Source organism: Panthera leo, chromosome C1 (genome assembly GCF_018350215.1).
Source record: "Panthera leo isolate Ple1 chromosome C1, P.leo_Ple1_pat1.1, whole genome shotgun sequence".
Taxonomy (NCBI): domain Eukaryota; kingdom Metazoa; phylum Chordata; class Mammalia; order Carnivora; family Felidae; genus Panthera; species Panthera leo.
Genome location: NC_056686.1, coordinates 38,873,522 through 38,896,687, shown reverse-complemented (window position 1 = coordinate 38,896,687; position 23,166 = coordinate 38,873,522). Strand labels below are relative to the sequence as shown.

Here is a 23,166-nt window from a genome sequence, read left to right as displayed (position 1 = left end):
AGTCTATCCCATCTCTGAAAGATGACCAAATACACAGTTTCTCAATCTCTTTTTCTCCATATTACTTTCCTAAGCTGTAAAATGAAAATAAGATTTACCTGTAAGATTTTTCTAAGTGTTTGAAATAGTATACAATACAAAAGTGCCCAGTCATTTCTTTGGAATTTAATAGGTATTCAACAAGTGTATATAAATAATAATTTTAAGTCAAACAGACCATAAACTATCTTACACTCTATCCCCTGGCCCTTTATTTAATTTTTTCATAGTTCTTTTAACTAGCTCATATTGCACTATATATTTATTTATTTACCTGTGTGTTACTTGTTTGTCTGAATATCCCCAACACATAACATAGTTTGAGGCACATGGGCAGAGTCCAGTGAATGTTTCTTGAAAAAGTAAAGGAATTAATCGATCATATATATATAAAATCTAGAGTTTCCGTTTCTTGCCCTTGACCTCACTTAACTGTCTTACTTTGTCCAAACTCCTCAGTCCATGACTCTGGACTTTAGTCAGTTATCTCTATTTTAGCAATGGGTAAATATAGGATCAGAGATAATAGGAATTAATCCTCCTAAGGTTAAATAACAAGTAAGTGACATAAGGCAGGAAGAGAAGACAGGTCTGCTTTCTCCCAGGCCAACCTGCTTCCCATTCCAGCTCCTCCTTTCACCCACCCAAAAATGGGAATTCTCTCACAGGGCTTTCTTTGTTTGTTTCCAAAATCCATTGAATCATGTTCAATAAAGTAAACACTACTTTTTGGTAGAAATCAACCTTTTCCTAATTGATTTTTCTCATTTTTCAACAGAATTGTAATTGTCAATTTACTTGCCAAGTCGAAGGCAGCACATGGGTTTGTCATTCTAACCCTTGGAGTAATTTAACTCTACCTTGTAAGACAGGTCTCTACGCTTGTATTATTCTCTGTTGGCATTGTCTTTTCAATCAATCAGTCATGAAAAATTCATGCCCAAGGTAAAGCCCTAGTGAACCACTCTGAGAAAAATGTGATTATCTTTAAACAAAGGAGAGATCTTAGTGTTCTCTGAAATTCATTGGAGAGAGCAGCCTTTAATAAAGAAACATTTTATCTGCTGTTTGCAATCCATAAGATACTCCCACTTTTTCCATTTAAAATTGATCTCTTCAAATTCTAAGGTTTCCAAAACTGCTATAAGCTGAAGCTCCATGATGTGGACTGTAATAATTTGAAGTCTGTAAAAACTCAGCCTGAACCTTGCATGAGTGATGAAAAATGTGTCAGATTTACAGCAAGGTAATGGTGTCAATATAATTAGGATAATGTTGAATCAACTTTTGTTTTATTTAATTTTTTTAAATTTACATCCAAATTAATTAGCATATAGTGCAAAAATGATTTCAGGAGTAGATTCCTTATTGCCTCTTACCCATTTAGCCCATTCCCCCTCCCACAACCCCTCCAGTAACCCTCTGTTTGTTCTCCATATTTAAGTGTCTCTTATGTTTTGTCCCCCTCCCTGTTTTTATTTTTGTTTCCCTTCCCTTATGTTCATCTGTTTTGTCTCTTAAAGTCCTCATATGAGTGAAGTCATATGATATTTGTCTTTCTCTAATTTTGCTTAGCATAATACCCTCCAATTCCATGCACATAGTTGCAAATGCCAAGATTTCATTCTTTTTGATTGCCGAGTAATACTCCATTGTGTGTGTGTGTGTGTATATATATATATATATATATATATACACACACACACACACACACCACATCTTTATCCATTCATCCATCAATGGACATTTGGGCTCTTTCCATACTTTGGCTGTTGTTGATAGTGCTGCTATAAACTTTGGGGTGCATATGTCCCTTCGAAACAGCACACCTGTTGAATCAACTTTTTAAAACATGTTTATTTCATGTTACAAATTATAAAATATTTTGATCTCCTTATTGAATATTCCTTAATTATGGAGATTCACTGATTCCTTCCTCAAATGGACTGAATCTTAACCCTGGCTTCAGGCTGAAAACCCTTATCTTGGTTCTAGCCCTGACACCAACCTTAAAATGAAACATAGGCCTGGCTATGGTCCTGAAATTGGCTGGAGACTGAGCCTAGACCTCTATTTTATTAGTAACTCATAAGCAGTTGTCCTTGGCTTCAGGGGAACTAGATGAGGGAATTTGCATGGCTTAGTACAACCTTTCCTCCTGCTGGCAAACAAATTCAAGCGCCTGATCTGATATCAGTAAGTGGCTTGGTCTCTGCCTTGGAAAGCAGTACCATAAAGCTATGCTGTAGAACAGTCATCCCATAATTTCCAGGTGCTTTGGGAAAAGGAAGTTTCTTGCTGCTTCTCTCTCTCTCTCTCTCTCTCTGTTAGCATTACTACTTTACTACTTTGACTACTTTATCAATCAAAAGATTTTTATAAAAAATTGTCTTCAGAGGCAAATTGAAAGCATGGATCTTTCTTGTATTGCCTTTTAATTTCCAACATGATTCTAAATGGAAGGAGAGTAGCTTGCTACTTCTTTGTTTAGCCCATATTGTCCAGAACTGAGAAGATGGACACAGTATGGATTACTATATAAAACCCCAGCTTTTCAGTCAAATAAACCTGATTTTATTGGTTTTACCACTTATCAGCGCTGTGATCTTCTCGTTTTACAGATAGGAGAGAGATATTAGTATTGCCATAGAACATATCCATGTTCCACCTCCCATGAACCCAGACAATTTGTAAAATTCTCAAGTGCAGGAACTGATCTTTTCTCCACTACTTAAAGTTGGAGAGTAAAAATCTAGAGAAAAATTGACCAAAAATGTAAGTAGACTTAATATTTAAGGAAGAATAGACTTACATAAAAAATATTATAGATAATAAAGAAAAATAAGTTTAATACAAAATAGTGTGACTATGAACTACAATATGAAGTAAATGACTTTTGATTTCACTTTTTTACTTCTATTTTCATTCCTTTCTTAAAACTTTTTTTTCAGCTTTACTGAGATATAAATGACATGCAGTAAAACCTTGGTTTGCAAGCATAATTCATTCCAGAAACATGCTTGTAATCCAAAGCACTTGTATGTCAAAGCGTCTTTCAAGAACCATTGGCTTAGTTGTGATCATGTGATGTTCAATATCACATACAACTTGTATTTCAAGACATTGCTTATTTCTCAAGTTAAAATTTATTAGAAATATTGCTCATCTTGTGGAACACTTGCAGAACAAGTTACTCACAATCCAAGGTTTCACTGTATAACTGCTTATATTTAAGATATACAAGTTGTTGCTTCAATATACTTATATATTGCAAAATGATCATCACTGTAGTTTACCTAATACCTCTATCACATCATATAATTACCATTTCTTTTTGTGGTGAGGACATTTAAGATCTACTATCTTAGCAACTTTAAAATATGTAATATGGTATTATGAACTACAATCACCATGCTGTTCATTAGATCCCCAGAACTTATTATTCTTATAGCTAAAACTTTGTACTTTGACCAACATCTCCCCTTTCCCCCATATCCCAGCCCCTAGTAAACACTATTCTAGTAAACGGCTCCTATGAGTTGGGTTTCTTTATATTCCACATATAAGTGATTTATTTCCTTTCTTTGGCTTTCTTTTTTTTTTTTCTTGTTTTTTTTCCTGCATTGTTTGTTTGTTTGTTTGTTTGTTTGTTTAAAAAGACTGGGGGGGGGCACAAGTGAGCTAGGAGCAGGGAGAGAGAGAGAGAGAGAGAGATAAGCAGGACTCATCCAAAGTGGGGCTCGTGCTCACCCAAAGCGGGGCTCGAGCTCATGAGCCATGAGATCATGACTTGAGCCAAAGTCTGATACTTAACCTACTGAGTGTCCCAGGCGCCCTCCCATAGTTTTGGTCACTGAAACATTACATAGTGCATCATTTGGCTGCTTTTTTCCCCTAAATTACAAAGCACCCCAAAATTCAGTGGTTTAAAATAATAAGCATTTATTACTATTCAAGAGTCCATGGGACAGCTGGGTGGTTCTTCAGTATTGGTGGTCAGCTCTGGTTCTAGTAGATAATCTGCTGAGTTTGCTTGGGTTCTCTCATATGTTTCTAGGTCAGCTGGCTATACGCCCGTCTAAGATGACTTCAGCTGGAACAAATGGTCTCTTTTCATGTGATCTCTCAACCTCTGTAAACCTACCCTGGACTTGATGAACTGTTGGTGGTAGGATTTCAAGAGAGAACATGGAATTATAAGAGACTTCTTGAGGTCTTAGCTCAAAACTGGTGTATTATCACTTCCACCAATTCCTATTGGCCAAAGCCATTTACAAGGTCAATCTAGATTTAAGAGGCTCACCTTTTGATGGAAGAAGTGGCAAAATTATAGTACAGAGACTATGGATACAGGGTGGAAAGACGGATTGTGAAAAATTTTACAGTCAACCACATTTGTAAGAAAGTAGACAATTAAATATCAAGGAAAGATTGTGCCAACATTAAATAAGGTAACCCAAGATTGAAGTCATTCCCATGCAAACAAGTAGAGTACAAACATAATAGAGACCAGAAGTGGGTGGCATTGGTAAGTCCGTTCAAGAGAGCTACTGAATGAACAAAAAAGGGAGTTTTTTGCTTTGCCTAAGTTTAGAAACCTCTCCATTCCTGTTTGGGAATTTCAAAAACCTGTGGCTTTTTTTCCTGTGCCTGTCAAGTAGTTCTTTTAATAAATCAAGTGTGTGTATACACCTTCATATTTCTTTCATAAAAGTTAAAATCACTTTATATGCCCTACAAGCCTTTTAATTCCACAATCTCATCTCTTACCCAAACCAGCCCCAGAATTTTTTACAGCCACAGGAAAGAGTTTATAATTCCACAAAACACAGTTTTTGTTCTCATTGCTTCCTCTGACTCTGGAATGTCTTCCATGCTTTCCTTCCTGCTTAGCCAGTCTTTATGCATCAGTAAAGATTCAGCTTTCTTTCCATTAAGCTGGTTATAGACACCACCTCAGCATTTTATTCATGTGTGTGTGTTACATGTTGATTTCCCTCAGTAGGCAGTTCCTAAAGAGCAAAGTGCCCAGTTTTATTTATTCCTGTAATCCCAGCACACAGAAGATTAAGAGTCATATAACTTTATGAAATGAAACAATTAAATGAGTATTTCTTGAATGAATGAATGAATGAATGAATGAATGAATGAATGAAATTGAGAAGAAAATTCTCTGTAGGCAGTGCTGTCAGATTAAGGAAAAGAGAGGTATTTTTTGTCTATGTATTGTTGGATATTTATTCTGAATTATGGAGAGAAGAAAAAGTCTCCCTGAAAGATCTTATTTTTCTTCTGTCATGTTGCTAATGCCTTTGTTTGATATGCTAAACTTCCCTTGATGAGAATGTTTTGCTCCATTCCACTTCTACTTCTTTTGGCTGCCTTCTCACAAGCTTACAGTGAGGAGGAAGAATTTTTTAATGTGCAACCACTAAGCCATTTCTTTATTATCTCTATCAGACTGCAATATTTGTGTGAAATTTTTTGACAATTTCAAGTTAACAAAACACAGGTGCAGCTGATTAACAAACTTTATTGGCGACTCCTCAACATCAGCTTATAATAGATAAGGATTCATTTTTCACATAGTGATTATTTACATGTCAGACTCCATGCTTTTGATGTATCAGGTCCAGGATTTCCTGGCATTCTTTCAGGAACTTGGGTGATAATCTATAGATTCTTCATGGGCAGGAGTCCTAATTTAATACATCCACACACATATACATGTATATGTATATACATGTATGTTACATATGCATATATATATATATATATATATATATATACATGTATGTATACATATACACATGTATGTGGTCTTTTACTGTTTCCCAATCATATTGTGTTGGCAATTATATATAATCCTAACAACAACTCTACCAGATAGGTATGATTTTCCTCTTTGCAGATGAGCAAAACAAGGCTCAGAAAGATCATAAAACATGGTCAAAATTACACAGGGGCTGGTAGGTATGGAAATCCAAAATTTTGTTCCACAATTCTGGGAATCAGATTGTGCTCAGAACAGGCAACATAAAATAGGGATTGTGAAAGAAAGTAGCTGATTGCTTGAAAAAACAGAGACCTATATTTTATTCCCAACTCAGTGCCATATTACCTATATAACATTTGATATGTTGGGACACCTTGGCAAATTCACCCTAAACTCCTCTGCAATTCAGCCCAAGTCACAATAACCTGGCTACATGGTAGCACATAGGCTGGAACACGTAACCAGAAAGACTCCAAGCAGCTTTCTCTCATTGTATTATGTATGTCTTGATAGTATCAGAATACCAAGTGGTTGTCTCAAAAGAGTTACTGACATTGCTCATATGAAAACTACTTATGCCTAACTTAAGATTCCAGTTTATTATTTTTATTTTCAATATAACCATTAGTAGAATAAAACTAGGATGGGGTGCTTGGGTGGCTCATTTGGTTAAGTGTCTGACTTCAGCTCAGGTCATGATCTCATGGTTTGTGAGTTCAAGCCCTACCTTGGGATCCATGCTGAAGGTGTGGAGCCTGTTTGGGATTCTCTGTCTCTCCTTCCCTCTCTACCCCTTCTCCTTTCTCTCTCTCTCTCTCTCTCTCTCTCTCTCTGTCTCTCTCTCTCTCCTCTCAAAGTAAATAAATTTTAAAAAACAACAAAAGACTAGGAAAAATAATTTGCAAATGACTAACAAAAGAAGGAAAAGTATAAGAAAAATTCACAGAATTGTTAAATATAACAACATTTAAAAAAAATTTTAAAGCATGAACAAAATGAATTGTGACAGAAAATAAGCAATTAAAACCAAAAAGTTCACTGGGTGTGAAGCTATAAAAATTAATAAAAGGAGACATTAACCAGAGGTTCACTCTAATATAAGTTGAAACATATCCTAAAACTGCAATTATGAAAACAATGGCTAGCTGTCACTAGAATAAACATGCAACTCAGTGAAACAGAAATGCAAGTCCAGACATAAATCCAAGCACGTAAAAGTTGATTATATGGAAAAAGTAGCATTTGAAATTAAAAAGGAAAGGGACAACTTATTCAGTAAGATGATAGAAGAACTTGTTAACCATTTATATATTATATAATTATATATAATTATATTATATTATAATGGAGGATCCTCCATTAAGATTAAGTAGATATTTTTTAGATTTTGTTTTCTTCTATTGATTTTGATAAATATAACATTATAGATACAGCTAAACACCTCTCTTCTTTCCTCTTCCTTTCTCCCAGAAGCAGCAACAGGCCTGACATTAATGGATATCATTCCCATGTATGATTTTGTACTTCTTTGATAAAATAAAATATACATTAAAATATACTTTTATTTTGTGTTATAATGTTGGCCTTTGACATTGAACAGTGTTATTTGTGTTGAGAAATTTCACTCTAGTTCATTCATATTTTTTTATTTTTAAGGTTTATTTATTTTGAGAGAGAGAGAGAGAGCACACACAAATGCGCACGCACACGCACATGTGCACTAATGGGGATGGGGCAGAGAGAATACCAAGCGGGCTCCACACTGACAGTGTGGGCTCAAACCCACAAACCATGAGATCATGGCCTGAGCCGAAACCAGGAGTTGGATTCTTAACCAGCTGAGCCACCCAGGCACCCCTAGTTCATTCATTTTAAAAGCTGAACAATAATCTATTATATTAATGAACCACTATTTATCCATTCTAATTCTGACTTAAGGGGTTTTGCTTGTTTTCCTATTATAAACAAGCTTGTTTCGCTATAATAAATGAAGAGCGCTACGACGAACATGTTTGTATGTATCTCTTTATGCAATGTGCAAAATTTGTTTTAGGGGACTACTCAGAAGTAGAATTACTGAATCATATGTAATAAGCATCTTTCTTTACTTTTTATCAAGTTCTTCTCTAAAGAGGCTATTGTATTTTACATGCTCACCCAGCAATGCTCAAAAATCACTATTTCATACATAATTACCAATACTTGGTATTTTTAGATTTACTAAATTTGCTAATCTGATGATTAAAAAATGTATTTAATTATTTTGTTCATTTTATTTCCTTGATTACCACTGGGGTTATAATTTTTTCGTATATTTATAGACCTCTCATGTCTTCTTCTGTATCTTGTCTGATTATATCCTGGGCCCATTTTCTATTGGATTGTTGTTCTTTCATATTTTGATTTATAGGAATTCTTTACAGGTTGGTATATTAATCATTTTCCATTATAATTGGTTTGTTTTTTTCATTTGTTTATGGTATATATATTTTTTAATTTTAATTTTTTTATTTTATTTTATTTTTTTAATTTACATCCAAGTTAGTTAGCTAAAGTGCAACAATCATTTCAGGAGTAGATTCCTTAGTGGACCTTACCCATTTAGCCCATCTGCCCTCCCACAACCCCTCCAGTAACCCTCTGTTTGTTCTCCATATTTAAGAGTCTCTTATGTTTTGTCCCCCTCCCTGTTTTTATTTTATTTTTGCTTCCTTTCCCTTGTGTTCATCTGTTTTGTGTCTCAAAATCCTCATATGAGTGAAGTCATATGATATTTGTCTTTCTCTGACTAATTTCAGTTAGCATAATACCCTCTAGTTCCATGCACGTAGAACTAGCATAATAGTTCTACACTATTACACTAGCACTAGTTCTACACTAATTTCACTAGCATAATACACTCTAGTTCCATGCAAATGGCAAGATTTCATTCTTTCTGATTGCCAAGTAATACTCCATTGTATATATATACCACATCTTCTTTATCCATTTATCCATCAATGGATATTTGGGCTCTTTCCATACTTTGGCTATTGGTGATAGTGCTGCTATAAACATTGGGGTGCATGTGTCCCTTCGAAACAGCACACCTGTATCCCTTGGATAAATACCTAGTAGTGCAATTGCTGGGACATAAGATAGTTCTATTTTTAATTTTTTGAGGAAACTCCATACTGTTTTCCAAAGTAGCTGCACCAATTTGCATTCCCACCAGCAGTGCAAAAGAGATCCTCTTTCTCCACATCCTCACCAACATCTGTTATTGCCTGAGTTGTAGATGTTAGCCATTCTGACAGGTGTGAGGTGGTATCTCATTGTGGTTTTGATTTGTATTTCCCTGATGATGAGTGATGTTGAGCATTTTTTCATGTGTCACTTGGCCATCTGGATGTATTCTTTGGAGAAGTGTCTATTTCTGTCTTTTACCCATTTCTTCACTGGATTATTTGTTTTTTGGGTGTTGAGTTTCATTAAGTTCTTTATAGATTTGGGGTACTAACACTTATCTGATAAGTTGTTTGCAAATATCTTCTCCCATTCCATCGGTTGCCTTTTAGTTTTGTTGATTGTTTCCTTTGCTGTACAGAAGCTTTTTGTTTTTATGAGGTCCCAATAGTTCATTTTTGCTTTTGTTTCCCTTGCCTCTGGAGACATGTTGAATAAGAAGTTGCTGAAGTCATGATCAAAGAGGTTTTTGCCTGCTTTCTCCTCGAGGATTTTGATAGCTTCCTGTCTTACATTTAGGTCTTTCATCCACTTTTGAGTGTATTTTTGTGTATGGTGTAAGAAAGTGATCCATGTTCATTCTTCTGCATGCCACTGTCCAGCACTACTTGCTAAAGAGACTGTCTTTATTCCATTGGATATTCTTTCCTGCTTTGTTGAAGATTAGTTGGCCATACGTTTGTGGGTCTTTTTCTGGGTTCTCTATTCTGTTCCATTGATCTGAGTGTCTGTTTTTGTGCCAGTACCATACTTTCTTGATGATTACAGCTTTGTTATACAGCTTGAAGTCCAGGATTGTGATGCCTCATGCTTTGGTTTTCTTTTTCAAGATAGCTTTGGCTGTTGGGGTCTTTTCTGGCTCCATATGTTTATGGTATATTTTGATACAACCTTTTTGTAAAGCAGTCAGATATATCTGTGTTTTCCTTGATGGCTTATGTGTCTACTGCTTTGCTTAAAAAGTCTTTATATATATTCTTAGTCCATAAAATAATCTCCTGTGTTTTACCTTGCACATTTTATTCCTTAATCCATTTGAAATTTATTTTTGTGTTTGGTATGAGGCAGGGAACTAACGTGATGTGTTTTCCATTATGAGTGACCCATTGATCCAGCATCATTCATTGTTAGTTCAACTTTCCATTCTGATCAGTGATATCATCTCTGATATATACATATATATATATATACATATATATATATATATACACACACACACATACACATACACACACATACAGTTTCTAGGCTCTCTGTTATGTTTCACTGGTCTTTTTCTATAGATCTATAAAAATAGAAGTCACATTTTTTTAATTACCATAACTTTATAGTAAATCTTGTCATCTGATAAGACTTTCTTTGCTATTTTTTTGCCCTTTTCTTTCCCTCTGCATATAAGTTTTATTATTAGCTTATCAATTTTTTTTACACACATACACATACACAGACACCAAGACACACACACACACGTGTGCACACGCGCATGCACACACACAACTCTGCTGGGATTTTAGTGAATTACATTGCCTCTAATAATGAATCTTTAATTTTTTATTGTGATCTTTCCTCTACTTATTTAATCTTCTCTAATTTGTCTCAATAATGCTTTATAGTTTTCTGTGTAGAGGTCTTATGCTTTCTGTTACATTTATTTTAGTATTTGATATTTTCAATACTATAATTGTTATCACATTTACATTTTATTTTCTCATTGTTTATTGCTTGTGTGTGTGTGTGTGTGTGTGTGTGTGTGTGTGTGTGTGTGTGGAGAGAGAGAGAGAGAGAGAGAATTGATTTTTTCTTTTTTTTTCCTTTCAAATTTTTATTTAAATTCTAACTGAGAACAATCTGAGGGTTGATTGGGGGTGGGAGGGAGGGAGGGTGGGTGATGGGTATTGAGGAGGGCACCTGTTGGGATGAGCACTGGGTGTTGTATGGAAACCAATTTGACAACAAAATTTCATATTAAAATAAATAAATAAATAAATAAATAAATAAATAAATTCTACTTAGTTAACATACAGAGTAGTATTGGTTTCAGGAGTAGAATTCAGTGATTCATCACTTACATACAACACCCAGTGTTCATGATAACAAGTGCCCTACCTACTTCATACCCATTATCCATCTAGCCCACCCCTCACCCAACTACCTCATCAGCTCTAAGTTTGTTCTTTAAGAATCTCTTATGGTTTGTTTCCCTCTCTCTTTTTTTTCCCCTTCCCATATGTCCATTTGTTTTGTTTCTTAAATTCCATATATGAGTGAAATCATATGGTATTTGTCTTTCTCTGACTGACTTATTTCACTTAGCTACTTCAATGTAGCTCCATCCACATCACTGCCAATGGTAAGATTCCATTCTTTTTGATGGCTGAGTATTACTCCATTGTATATATATATACCACATCTTTATCCATTCATCAGTCAATGGTCATTTGGGCTCTTTCCATAGCTTGGCTATTTCTGATTATGCTGCTATAAACATCAGGGTAGATGTACCCTTCAAATCTGTATTTTTGTATCTTTTGGATAAATTCGGGTAGTGCAGTTGCTGGGTCATAGGGTAGTACTATTTTTAACTTTTTGAGGGACATCCATACTCTTCTCCAGAGTAGCTGCGCTAATTTACATTCCCACCAACAGTGCAAGAGGTTTTTCTTTCTCCACATCTTTGCCAACACCTGTTGTTTCTTGTGTTGTTAATTTTAGTCATCCTGACAGGTGTGATGTGGTATCTCATCATGGTTTTGATTTGTATTTTACTGATGATTGATGTTGAGCATCTTTTCATAAGTGTCTATTAGCCATCTGGATGTCTTCTTTGGAAAAGTCTTGACTTCTCATTTCTTAACTGGATTATTGTTTTTTGGGTGTTGAGTTTGATAGGTTCTTTGTAGATTTTGGATACTAACCCAAATAGGGATTTATCAGATATGTCATTTTCAAATATCTTCTTCCATTCTGTTGGTTGCCTTTAAGTTTTGTTGATTGTTTCCTTCACTGTGCAAAAGCTCTTCATCTTGGTGAAGTCCCAAAAGTTTATTTTTGCTTTTATTTCCCTTGCCTCTGGAACTTATCTAATAAGAAATTGCAATGGCCAATGTCAAAGAGGTTGTTGCCTGTGTTCTCCTCTAGGATTTTGATGGTTTCCTTTCTCACATTAGGTCTTCAATCCATGTTAAATTTATTTTTGTGTATGGTATAAGAATGTGGTCCAGTTTCATTCTTCTTCATGTCATCATCCAGTTTTCCCAACACCATTTGTTGAAGAGGCAGTCTTTTCTCCCTTGGGTATTCTTTCCTGCTTTGTCAAAGTAGAGTTAACCATATACTTGTGGACCTATTTCTGAGTTTTCTATTCTCTTCCATTGATATGTGTCTCTTTTTGTGCTGGTACCACACTGTCTTGACGTACAGCTTTGGTATTATAACTTGAAGCCCAGAATTGTGATGCCTCCAGCTTTGCTTTTCTTTTTCAAGATTGCTTTAGCTATTCAGGGTCATTTGTGGTTCCATATAATTTTAGAATTTTTTTCATGTAGCTCTGTGAAAAATGCTGGTATTATTTTGATAGGGATTACATTAAATGTGAAGATTGCTTTGGGTGGTACAGACATTTTAATAATATTTGTTCCTCTAATCCATGAACATGGAACTTTTTTTTCATTTCCTTGTGTCTTCTTCAATTTCTTTCATCGGTGTTTTATCTCTTTGGTTAGATCTTTTACCTCTTTGGTTAGGTTTATTCTTAGGTATTGTATGGTTTTCAGGGTAGTTGTAAATGGGATTGATTCCTTGTTTTCTCTTTCTGCTGCATCATCATTTGTGCTGCATGCACAAATGAAACTGATTTCTCTACTTTGATTTTATATCGTGAGACTTTATTGAATTTGTGTACCAGTTCTAGCAGTTTTTTGGTGGAGTCTTTTGGGTTTTCCACATAAAGTATCATGTCATCTGTGAAGAGTGAAGTTTGACTTCTTCCTTGGTGATTTGGGTGCCTTTTTTTCCCTTTTTGTTGTCTGATTGATGAGGCTAGGACTTCACACACTATGTTAAACAATAGTGGTGAGAGGTGAGAGTGGACATCCTTGTCATGTTCCTGACCGTAGGGGGAAAGCTATCAGTTTTTCCCCATTGAGGATGATATTAGCTGTGGGTCTTTTGTATATGGCCTTTCTGATCTTGAGGTATGTTCCATCTATCCCTACTTTCTTGAGGGTTTTTTATCAGGAAAGGATGTTGTATTTTGTCAATTGTGCTTTTTCTGCATCTATTGGCAGGATCGTGTGGTTCTTATCCTTTCTTTTATTAATGTGATGTATCACATTGATTGATTTGTGGATATTGAACCAGCCCTTCATCCCAGGAATAAATCCCACTTGATCGTGATAAATAATTCTTTTAATGTTTTGTTGGATTCGGTTTGCAGTATCTTGTTGAGAATTTTTGCATCCATGTTCATTAGGGAAATTGGTCTATAGTTCTCCTTTTTAGTTAGGTCTTTGGTTTAAGAATCAAGGTAATGCTGGCATCATAGAATGAGTTTAGAAGATTTCCTTCCATTTCTATTTTTTGGAACAGCTTCAAAATAATCGGTATTAGCTCTTTTTTAAATGTTTGGTAGAATTCCCCTGGAAAGCCATCCAGCCCTGGACTCTTTGTTAGGAGATTTTTGATTACTGATTTAATTTCTTTACTGGTTATGGGTCTGATCAAATTTTCTATTTCTTTCTGTTTCAGTTTTGGTAGTTTATGTTTCTAGGAATTTGTCCACTTCTTCCAGATTGCCCAATTTGTTGGCATATAATTGCTCATAATATTCTCTAATAATTGTATTTCTGTGGTGTTGGTTATGATATCTTCTCTTTCATTCATGATTTTATTTATTTGGGTCCTTTCTGTTTTCTTTTTAACAATCTGGCTAGGGGGTTATCAATTTTGTTAATTCTTTCAAAGAACCACTCCTGGTTTCATTGATCTGTTCTAATGTATATCTATATCGATATCAACATTGATACCAATATAGATATAGATATATGATTGATTTCTGCTCTCATCTTTATTATTTCCCTTATTCTGCTGGTTTTGGGCTTTATTTGCTATTTTGTTTTGTGTTGTTGTTGTTGTTGTTGTTGTTGTTGTTGTTGTTGTTTTTCTGGCTCCTTTAGGTGTAAGGTTAGGTTATGTATTTGAGACATGTCTTCCTTCTTTAGGAAGGCCTAGATTGCTATATACTTCCCTCTTATGACTGCCTTTGCTGCATTGCAGAGGTTTTGGACTGTTGTGTTTTCATTTTCATTGGCTTCCATGTACTTCTTCATTTCATCTTTAATTTCTTGTTTAACCCATTCATTCTTTAGTAGGACTTGGAGTTTAAAGAGCACCCTATGTCTTTTGATTGGAGCATTTACTCCATTTACTTTTAGAGTGGTTATTGATAGACATGTATTTAGTGCTGTTTTATTACTTGTTTTGTCATTGTTTCTGGAAATTTTCTCTCTTCCTTTGTAACCTTTGTTACTTTTGGTTTTTCTTTTCCACTCAAAGAATCCCCTTTAATATTTCTTGCAAGGCTGGTTTAGTGGTCATGAACTCCTTTAGGTTTTTTGTTTGTCTGTTTTTATTTTTTATTTTTTGTCTGAGAAACTCTTTATCTCTCTTTGTATCCTGAATGATAACCTTGCTAGATAGAGTATTCTTGGCTGCAGATTTTTCCCTTTCAGCACATTGAATATATCATGCCACTCCCTCCTGACTTGCCAAATTTCTGTGTAGAAATCTGATGCTAACCTTACTGGTCTTCCCATCTAAGTTAGGGACTTCCTTTGTCTTGCTGCTTTTAGGATTTTTTTCTTTATATTTATGTTTTACAAATTTAACTACAATGTGTTGGTGTTGGCATGCCTTTATTGATTTTGATGGGAGTTCTCTGTGCCTCCTGGGTTTGGATGTCTGTTTCCTTCCCCAGGTAAGAGAATATTTCTGGTGCAATTTTTTTTTAATAAACCTTCTGCCCCCTTTTCTGTCTCTTCTTCTTCTGGTTCTCCTATGATACAAATATTATCATGCTTGATGGAGTCACTGAGTTCCCTAAGTCTACTTTCATGATCCAAGACTTTTCTTTCCCTCTTTTGTTCACCTTCATTATTTTCCATTATTCTATTTTCTGTATCACTTATTTGTTCCTCTGCTTCTTCCCTTCCTGTGGTCATTCCAGCAGTTGATTTCAAATCTCAAATATTGCATTTTTCACTTTGGCCTGATTTTTTTTTTAGCTCTTTTATGCCTGTGGTAAGGGTCTCCCTGATGTGCACTCTGCTGCTGTGTTGTGGCTGTTTATCCTTCAGGTCAGTTCTCTACAGAATTTCTCCTTGTCTATAGTGGGGAATGTTTGGACCTTGACTAGAGTGTGGTGAGTTTTAACTAGGTGTGCTCTGGTCGGCTTGCTAAAAGAGACCTGATGTTATTTCCACTAGAATTGAAGCTCTTTAGAACTCCAGGTTAGCAGACATGGTGCCTGCGGGGGGAGGGCCTCACTCTGTTGGTCAATAGGGCCCACTATTTAGGCACATTTTCCCTAGAAATGCAGTACCAGTGGAGTGCAGCAGGACAAGACTTGGTGTAGGCAGTTTAGGCAGCCAGGGTTGGCACTGTGCTGTTCACTGAAGTTGGTTTACACTGTGGGTCAGGAAAAGGAAATGGTGCTCGCTGATTCTTTTGTCCCCAGAGGCAATTTAATCTCTCACAGATGTGCTCCAAAGAGAATGAACAGTCTCTCCCCATGCCACTTAGGCAATCCCCAGATCAAGCAGTCTGTCCCCAGGGTTGTTTGCTTTCCTCTGCTCCAGGAGTAGTGCAGTATCCTCAGGTCTCTATCGTAACCAAGCCTGGGGACCTCTGAAACGCCAGTCTTTGATCCCCATTGGTTGCAAAAACTCATGAAATTCAGCCCCTCTCATTTTCCCAGCCAATGGCTTTGGGGAGGTGTTCTCCTTTTGCTTACCACTGTTTGCTCCAGTCCATCTCACCTTTCTCCACAATGAGGGCTCCCTCCCCCCTGCAGCATCTGTAATCCATTTCTCCCCCAAACCATGTCTCCACACTTTCTACTTTCCTTGAAGTGGACTCTTCTTTCCCTCTAGTAGTGCAGTTTGTTCTATCAGTCCTTAGGTCATTTTCCTAAGTATTCAGAATGATCTAACAGTTCTCTAGCTGTGTTCCCAGGACAAGGCAAGCCTAGGGGCCTCCCACTATGGCGCCATCTTAGTTCTGAGTCTTGCTTTGAATCATCCCATAGTTTCTCAGTTTTAAAATCCTGCAGGGAAGGTTTGTGTGCTCCCCCATTCATTGGTTCCAGATAGTAATATGCTGAAGTCAGCCGGTGCCAGGTCTCAATGGCTAATTGTCAGATTTTCAAGAACTTTGTGACTTGTTAAATACAACTAACTTTAAAAATAAACACCCACGTTCATAGTATCATTCACAATATTGAAGAGGTGGAAGCAACACAATGTCCATCAATAGATAACCAGATAAAGAAAATGTGGTATATACATGCAATGGAATATTATTCAGCCTTAAGAGCATATCCTTTTACATTTAAATTACCTTTAAATTACTGTGTAAATAAATATCTTTACATTTTAGTCATTCCCTGGGAATGATGGTAAATGTGGATTTTTTTTTCCTTATCAGTTTGGGAAATTTTTTAAACATGTTAATCAGTCAATTTCCAATATTTTGATTACTGATATTTGGAATTATTTTTACTATCTTATTTGATCTTCCCATATACAACGTTTTTTCCTTGCTTTTTATCCTCTATCCTGTCAAACTTTCTATTATATTTGCCATATTTTCTTTATTCTCTTTTTCCTGTTACTCATTTGGAATTTATAACTCCTGTTTCTGTAATTATAGTGATTGCTCTTGAACTGCCCCATGCTTATTTGTTATAATGTCTTAAGTTAATTAGCATCCCTGTCCTCCTTTGGAACCATACAAAGTCATTATCATAGTTTAACTCTGATTTTGCTTCCCTCCACTTCAACCCAGCCCCAAACACATCTGTTATTGTTAACCAGTGTTTTTATGCAAACTTATTAGCACCCCTCAAATTTATTATTTCATAATAATATTTTTATGTAGTCAATTCTTATTTAGATTTACCTGTTTCTCTGCTCACTTTTGTTTCTTGCCACTCTTACATTTGGTGTTCAGTTTCTTTCTTTGAAGTTCATCCTTAAGTAAGTAGCTCCTTCACTGAGGGTCTGAAATTCCTATACTTCTTAGGCTTTGTCTGAAAATTTATTTTACCTTCATTCTTGGGTGATCGTATGTTATTTTCGGGTCTCTCATGTTGCTGGTGTTAAGTCTGTTTAAGTCTAATTTCCTGTGTCTTTGTGGGTAATTTATGTTTTCTCTGGTTTGCTCTGAAAAAATGCCCTTTATTGTTGGTATTCTGCAGTTTCACTGGGATGTGTCTATATCTAGATTTTTTTTAATCCTGCTTTGGACTGAGTTGTGATTCTTGAAATCTGAGTCGCATTTTCTTTTGAGAAAATGCTAGTTTCCTTTAGCTTCTTTCTAAAATTCATATGTAATGCAGATTTTTATTTTTTCCTCTGTATCCCTTTGTCATACTTTTTATTGTCTGAATATACTGTGTTGAGTTTTGGAAATATCATCTATTCTGCATTCTAACCTATCTACTGAATTTAAGTTCAATTAGTGTAAAAAATATATTTCTAGAAGCTCTGTTTAATTTTTTAGAAAATATTTCTGGTCTTTAAATTTTTTTTATTTATTTTGTTCTGTTTTCATGTGTTTTAAACATTATTTTAATTTTTTAGTCATTACAAAAATATTTTCTTTATAGTTGGCCAGATAGTTTTATAACTTGAAATTCTTTGTAGCCAAATTCATTTATCTATTTTTATAGCTGATTCTTACTTTTAGTGTGGATTGTTTCCTTATGTGTTTTATAAATTTCTGTGAAATGTTAACCTCCACAGGACTTTATTTATGGAAATCCTATGTTCCTGGGTTGAAATGTGTGTATTCAAAACAACTTTTCATTGTTTTCACTAGGTTCTGTAGGACTATTTGCCTGTAACTAAATTTATTTTAGGTTCTTGACCTGGGTTCTTAAGTTGAAGCTATAGTATAAATTCAAACCCGAACCCAAATATGTTCTGGCCTATTTTCTTTTTAATTATTTGTTTCTACCCCAAACCCAGAAATAGATAGGCATACTTCTTTGTCATCTCTCACTGTGAATGATTTCTTTCTAGACCATAGTTCTATGAATACTAAATCATTTTGAGAGTAGTAGTGTTATGGAGACATCTCATTCCAAACATCCTGGCTCATGCAGATTTAAGTTCTCATTTGCTATCCTTGCATGGATGTTAAAATGTAAGCTCCTAGATACCGAGACCAATAACCTTCTTTCTGCACCTGTGTATTTTTCTGGACTCTGGATTTGTTTGTTTGTTTCTTTCTTTTTCTTTTTTTTTTTTTTTTTCATTAGAGGCTCTTTATGTAAAGAATGTTCTCAACACAGTGTGTTTATTTTTTTCACCAAACTTCATATGGTTTTCCAACCAAATGTTCCCCAGGTACCCTAACATTCTGCACAATATCATTTTTTCCATCTGCCTTAATATTATTTTCTATTTGTGCCTAGGCATGAAAAATTTTGGAGAATACTGCCATAGATAACCTTCTGCAAATTTCTAGAAACCACAGGAATATTTGAGAACATGCAGAAAGCAGGTTTTATTGGTCTTGGTATTTAGGAACTTATATTTAACATCCATGCAAGGACAGCAAATGAGAATTTAAATCTGCATGAGCCAGGATGTTTGGAATGAAATGCCTCCATTTTAAATCTAAAGTGGAAATCAAATGCTAAATTTATTTTTTAAATCTTCAAATTTTTAATTGAAACTTATCAGTTTGTGTCTGTGAACATATCATTTTTATATGAGGTTTTTATTTCTGAAATGGATATATGCAATTTGTAATCGAGACTTTTCAGTGACAATGTCTTCAAAATCTTAATAGTCACCATCAGTGAGAAAGTGTTCACACAATAAAGTAATATTTATTTAAAACTGTTCAAATATTTAAACTATGTGAAATTATATTTAAGTCATTGAACAACTCTCCCTTTCCTTCCACTTATAATTGCGATGTTGAAATTTCATGTGAAAATCAAATGACTTTCAAATCTAAGCAAACTTTTAATAAATGTTGTTAGATAATGAATTATTTTAAAATTGTGATGACCCACTAATTTTCAGAATGCACGTGCCTATTTAGAATAGTCCCTGGCGCTACCTTGGACAACCTTAAATGGGAAATTTACTCATGATTGGACAAAATTATCAGATATTTGCAAAGTCAGAGAATCAAATCCACTGCCTAGACAGCACGCAGTCTCTTCACTACACACCCAGCTACATTGGACCTCTCGATGGCTTACACCTAGAATAAAGCTTGTACTCTTCTATAACACCATGAACCCCTTGGTCAGAATGGACAGAGCTCTAGGCCTCAAACATATGGCTGCTTGAGAGCTATAATCCAGTCTGAGTCTAACAGTGTACTGCAGGTCACTATTTACAAAGCTCTTATCTCAAGCACCATATTGCTAAAACAAGAATCCTGGATTAAAAATTTAAATCTAAAGAAGAAAGAAAAAGAGGGGCACCTGGGTGTCTCAGTCAGTTAAGTGTCAGACTTCAGCTCAGGTCATGTGAGTTTCTGCTCACAGTTTGTGAGTTCCAGCCCCACATGAGGCTCTGTGCTGACAGCTCAGAGCCTGGAGCCTGCTTAGGATTCTGTGTCTCCCTCTCTCTCCGCCCCTTCCCTGCTCATGCTCTGTCTCTCTCTGTCTCTCAAAAATAAATAAATGTTTAAAAAAAATTAAAGAAAAAAGAAAAATAAATGAAGAAAAGAAGGAAGAATTTGTTAATGAACTAAAAGATCCTATTTTATTGAATATAAGGAGGAAGGCTTAATAAATACTGAGTACCTTTTATGAGCTAGATATAATGTGCTGGGTGATTTATATATAATCTCACAGATTCTTATAAAACTTTTTTAGGGTGCTATTATCATCCCAATTTCAGATATAAATAATCAATATAAAATTATTTTGCCCAAACTCACAGAACTAGTGGGGAGCTGGGTTTCAGTTCAGATGTATCTGTCTGGAATGTCCATGATCTTATTACTTTTGAGTCAATGGACTTGCTTCAATTCTGGCTCTACTACTTATTATTTATGTGATTTTAATTTACTTACACTCAGTATTACTTGCCTCACCCATAAGTAAAGGAAAATAAATAGTCCCTGTCTCAAAAAGTTCATTATCCTCAAAACAAATGAAATGATACATCAGATATCAGAGATTGTGATTTGGTGTTGAGGCCCAAGAGTCAGTAGTTTTTAAAAGCTATCCAAATGATTCTAACATACAATGAGGCGATTCTAATATGAAACATATTGAAATAGTGTGAATGAGTGCTGAACTCATAATTTGGTACATAGAAGGTACTCAGGAATTGTTAGCTATTATTATAGTTGTTGTTACCATTACCTTATGGGTGCCATTTCTTGTGATGCATTGGGGTAAATAGTAGATACTGAAGTGTAAAATATGGAAAGCCAAGATTTCCTGCACTGCCTACTTCCAAATACCTTTGATTCTCATAGCCACATGTTGCCTTGCTAAATAGACTAGAAAACATTTAAAAAAAGCTTGAGAGGAGAATGGTGTTCTTTTTGCATGGGATGTCATAGAGGAAGTATAGTCTTTATTGTCCTTTATTAGCTTCAATTTCTTCACATCTAAAACTGGGCTAAAATAGACACCTTTTGTTTATGGATGGAATATTTAAATAATATAGCATATTTAAAACACCTAGGAAATTTTACTGGAACTTAGTAGGATATTAATGATCAACAGATATTTTGCTTTCTCACTTCTTTATTCCAGCTTCACATATGAACATTATTTATGTATTGGATTTTCATTGCATTTAGTATTAATCTAGATCCTGAAAGTGCAGTGTAACTTCCAGGTTCACCGGAAATGGATCTGACACTTGGAAAATCTCAGAAGAGAAAGGGGGGAATAAGCCCTGTGAGATTCAAAGGCAATTTGTCCCCTTGATATTGATTTTCTTAAATCAGACAGTGGCCAAGACCCTGGGAGAAGTAATTGAACTGACAACAGGCAGGTCCATGTTATTAATAATTGAACAGCCTTAGACATTCTTGATGACTTAATTTAATGACAGAAGAGAGGTCTGCAACTGAAATGCCTGGTGATGGGGTCAGTAGGTAGGTCTCTGAGGAGAAAGGAAAACATGTTATTCCTAAGAGCTTATTTCATAGAAGAAAGCATTTTATGGTAGTCCCAATATGAGACCTGAGAAAATAGCTTTGATTTTCTCTTTTAAGAAGAAAAAATGTTAAAGCCTTAAAAAATTACCATTATATTTATTCTTGCCCTTACTTTAGAAAATAGACTTGGTTAGAATTATAGAATTTTGGAACCTTAGTGAGTAATTCAAGGGTAGAGATAATGGACATTTTACTTATCTTTTTATTCCCTGGATTCAAATATCAAGTCTTCTGTTAATTGCATGACTTTGGACAAGTTACTTAGCCTCTCTGAGCTCAGCTTCCACATATGTAAAATGAAAATGTTAATATTTTGTATAGTTATAGAACAATATTTAAAAATTTATAAAAATGAACAAAATTCCTGGACTTAATATTATATAATACCTCACACAATAAATGTTTGCTAAGTGAGATAATATGTAAATTTTGATGCTCCCCTCTCTTTAATTGCCTATGGATAGAAAACCCAGCATATTGTAACCTTTTGAAAATTTTCCTTTTTTTCCCAACTATTCTGGTTGCCCTTGCTCTGGTCCCCATCCTCTTTTTTTTTTTTTTTTTGGACTATTTCAGGAGCCACAAAGTGTCTTTTAACCCCAATTCCCTTATCTTTCCTCATCTCTCTTCTTCACCTATAGTGAAGTTGACTACTAAAACAAAAGCTAATCTCTTTTAACTAGACTATCCTTCTGTAAAGACTTTACTCATCTAGAACACTCCACTCCCCCATTTTAAAGTTGAGGACCAGAGAGGGGAAGTACTTATGCTTCTGTGAGTTGTTGCTGAGATTAGGGTTGAGCTCAGTACAACTTGCCCCAGCAGAGGATAACAAAAGGTGGCGCAAAAGAGGACATATATCCTCCAGGTCTAGTAAAAGGGGTGCTGAGCAGTTGCAGAATTTTTTAACTTCAGCTTTGCACTCAATTATTATCTTTAGTTTGGTTGAACTTCAAATGTACTACTGTTACTCTAACAATACTGTTGTTCATATCCATGTAAATTCTAGGTCATGCTGGAGAGAGGCACAGTTAATAATAATAGCTAAAACTTATGTAGCATTAATTATGTACAAAGAATGGTTCCAAACACTGTGCATATATTAACTTATTTAATTATCATCAATAATCCTAGGTACTATTATTATCTCCATTTTCCAATGAGGAAACCAAGGTATAGAAAGGTTTAGTAGCTTGGCACAGTCACACAGTTTGAGAGTGGTAGAGTGGGATTAAAACTCAGGCTTCCAGGTTACAGAGTCTGTGCTCTTGACTATTATACTAAACTGGCACAAACACATTGTATTTCTGTGGGCACCATTTATTCTCACTATACTGGTGGCAAATAGTCCATATGGCTTCCTTTAACCCTGCTTATTGTTTCCATTCCTAATTAGCAGGAAAAGGAACTTGGATAGCATAGTCTTCTGATAAACTTTTCCCTTTCTTTCAGAGAGTCATCTTCAACATTGTTAACTTCAGTAAAACCAAGAGTCTTTATAGAGATGGAATGGCCCCTATGGTGAAATCTACTAGCAGACCCAAATGGTAAGTGACCCACAGAATGGGACCCACTTATGGCTGGAGAATTTGTCCAGATCTCAAAGTTTACATGCTGGATGGCCAGTGCTTAGTCTCACTGGCATTGACAGGAGTAAGATGAGTTTCTTGATGGCCATTGTCTGGGCTCTAGGTATGATTCTT

At 35.3% G+C, this 23,166-nt stretch overlaps 1 protein-coding gene across 12 annotated transcripts in view; it reads left to right on the top strand.

Moving 5' to 3' along the window:
* LOC122227036 (BEN domain-containing protein 5) overlaps positions 1-23,166 on the top strand; it is a 1,450,833-nt gene that overhangs the window by 708,948 nt on the left and 718,719 nt on the right. For 10 of the 12 annotated variants that reach the window (XR_006205861.1, XR_006205863.1, XR_006205862.1 and 7 more), the window contains one exon: positions 22,916-23,010. Coding sequence is in view for 9 of the 12 variants with exons in the window: in XM_042951161.1 (XP_042807095.1) it covers positions 22,916-23,010 (95 nt within the window). In the remaining 3 variants the exon portion in view is untranslated. Of the gene's footprint in view, positions 1-823; positions 985-2,660; positions 2,815-22,915; positions 23,011-23,166 lie in introns of those variants that run through there. The other 2 variants (XM_042951164.1, XM_042951167.1) reach the window with 2 other exon arrangements.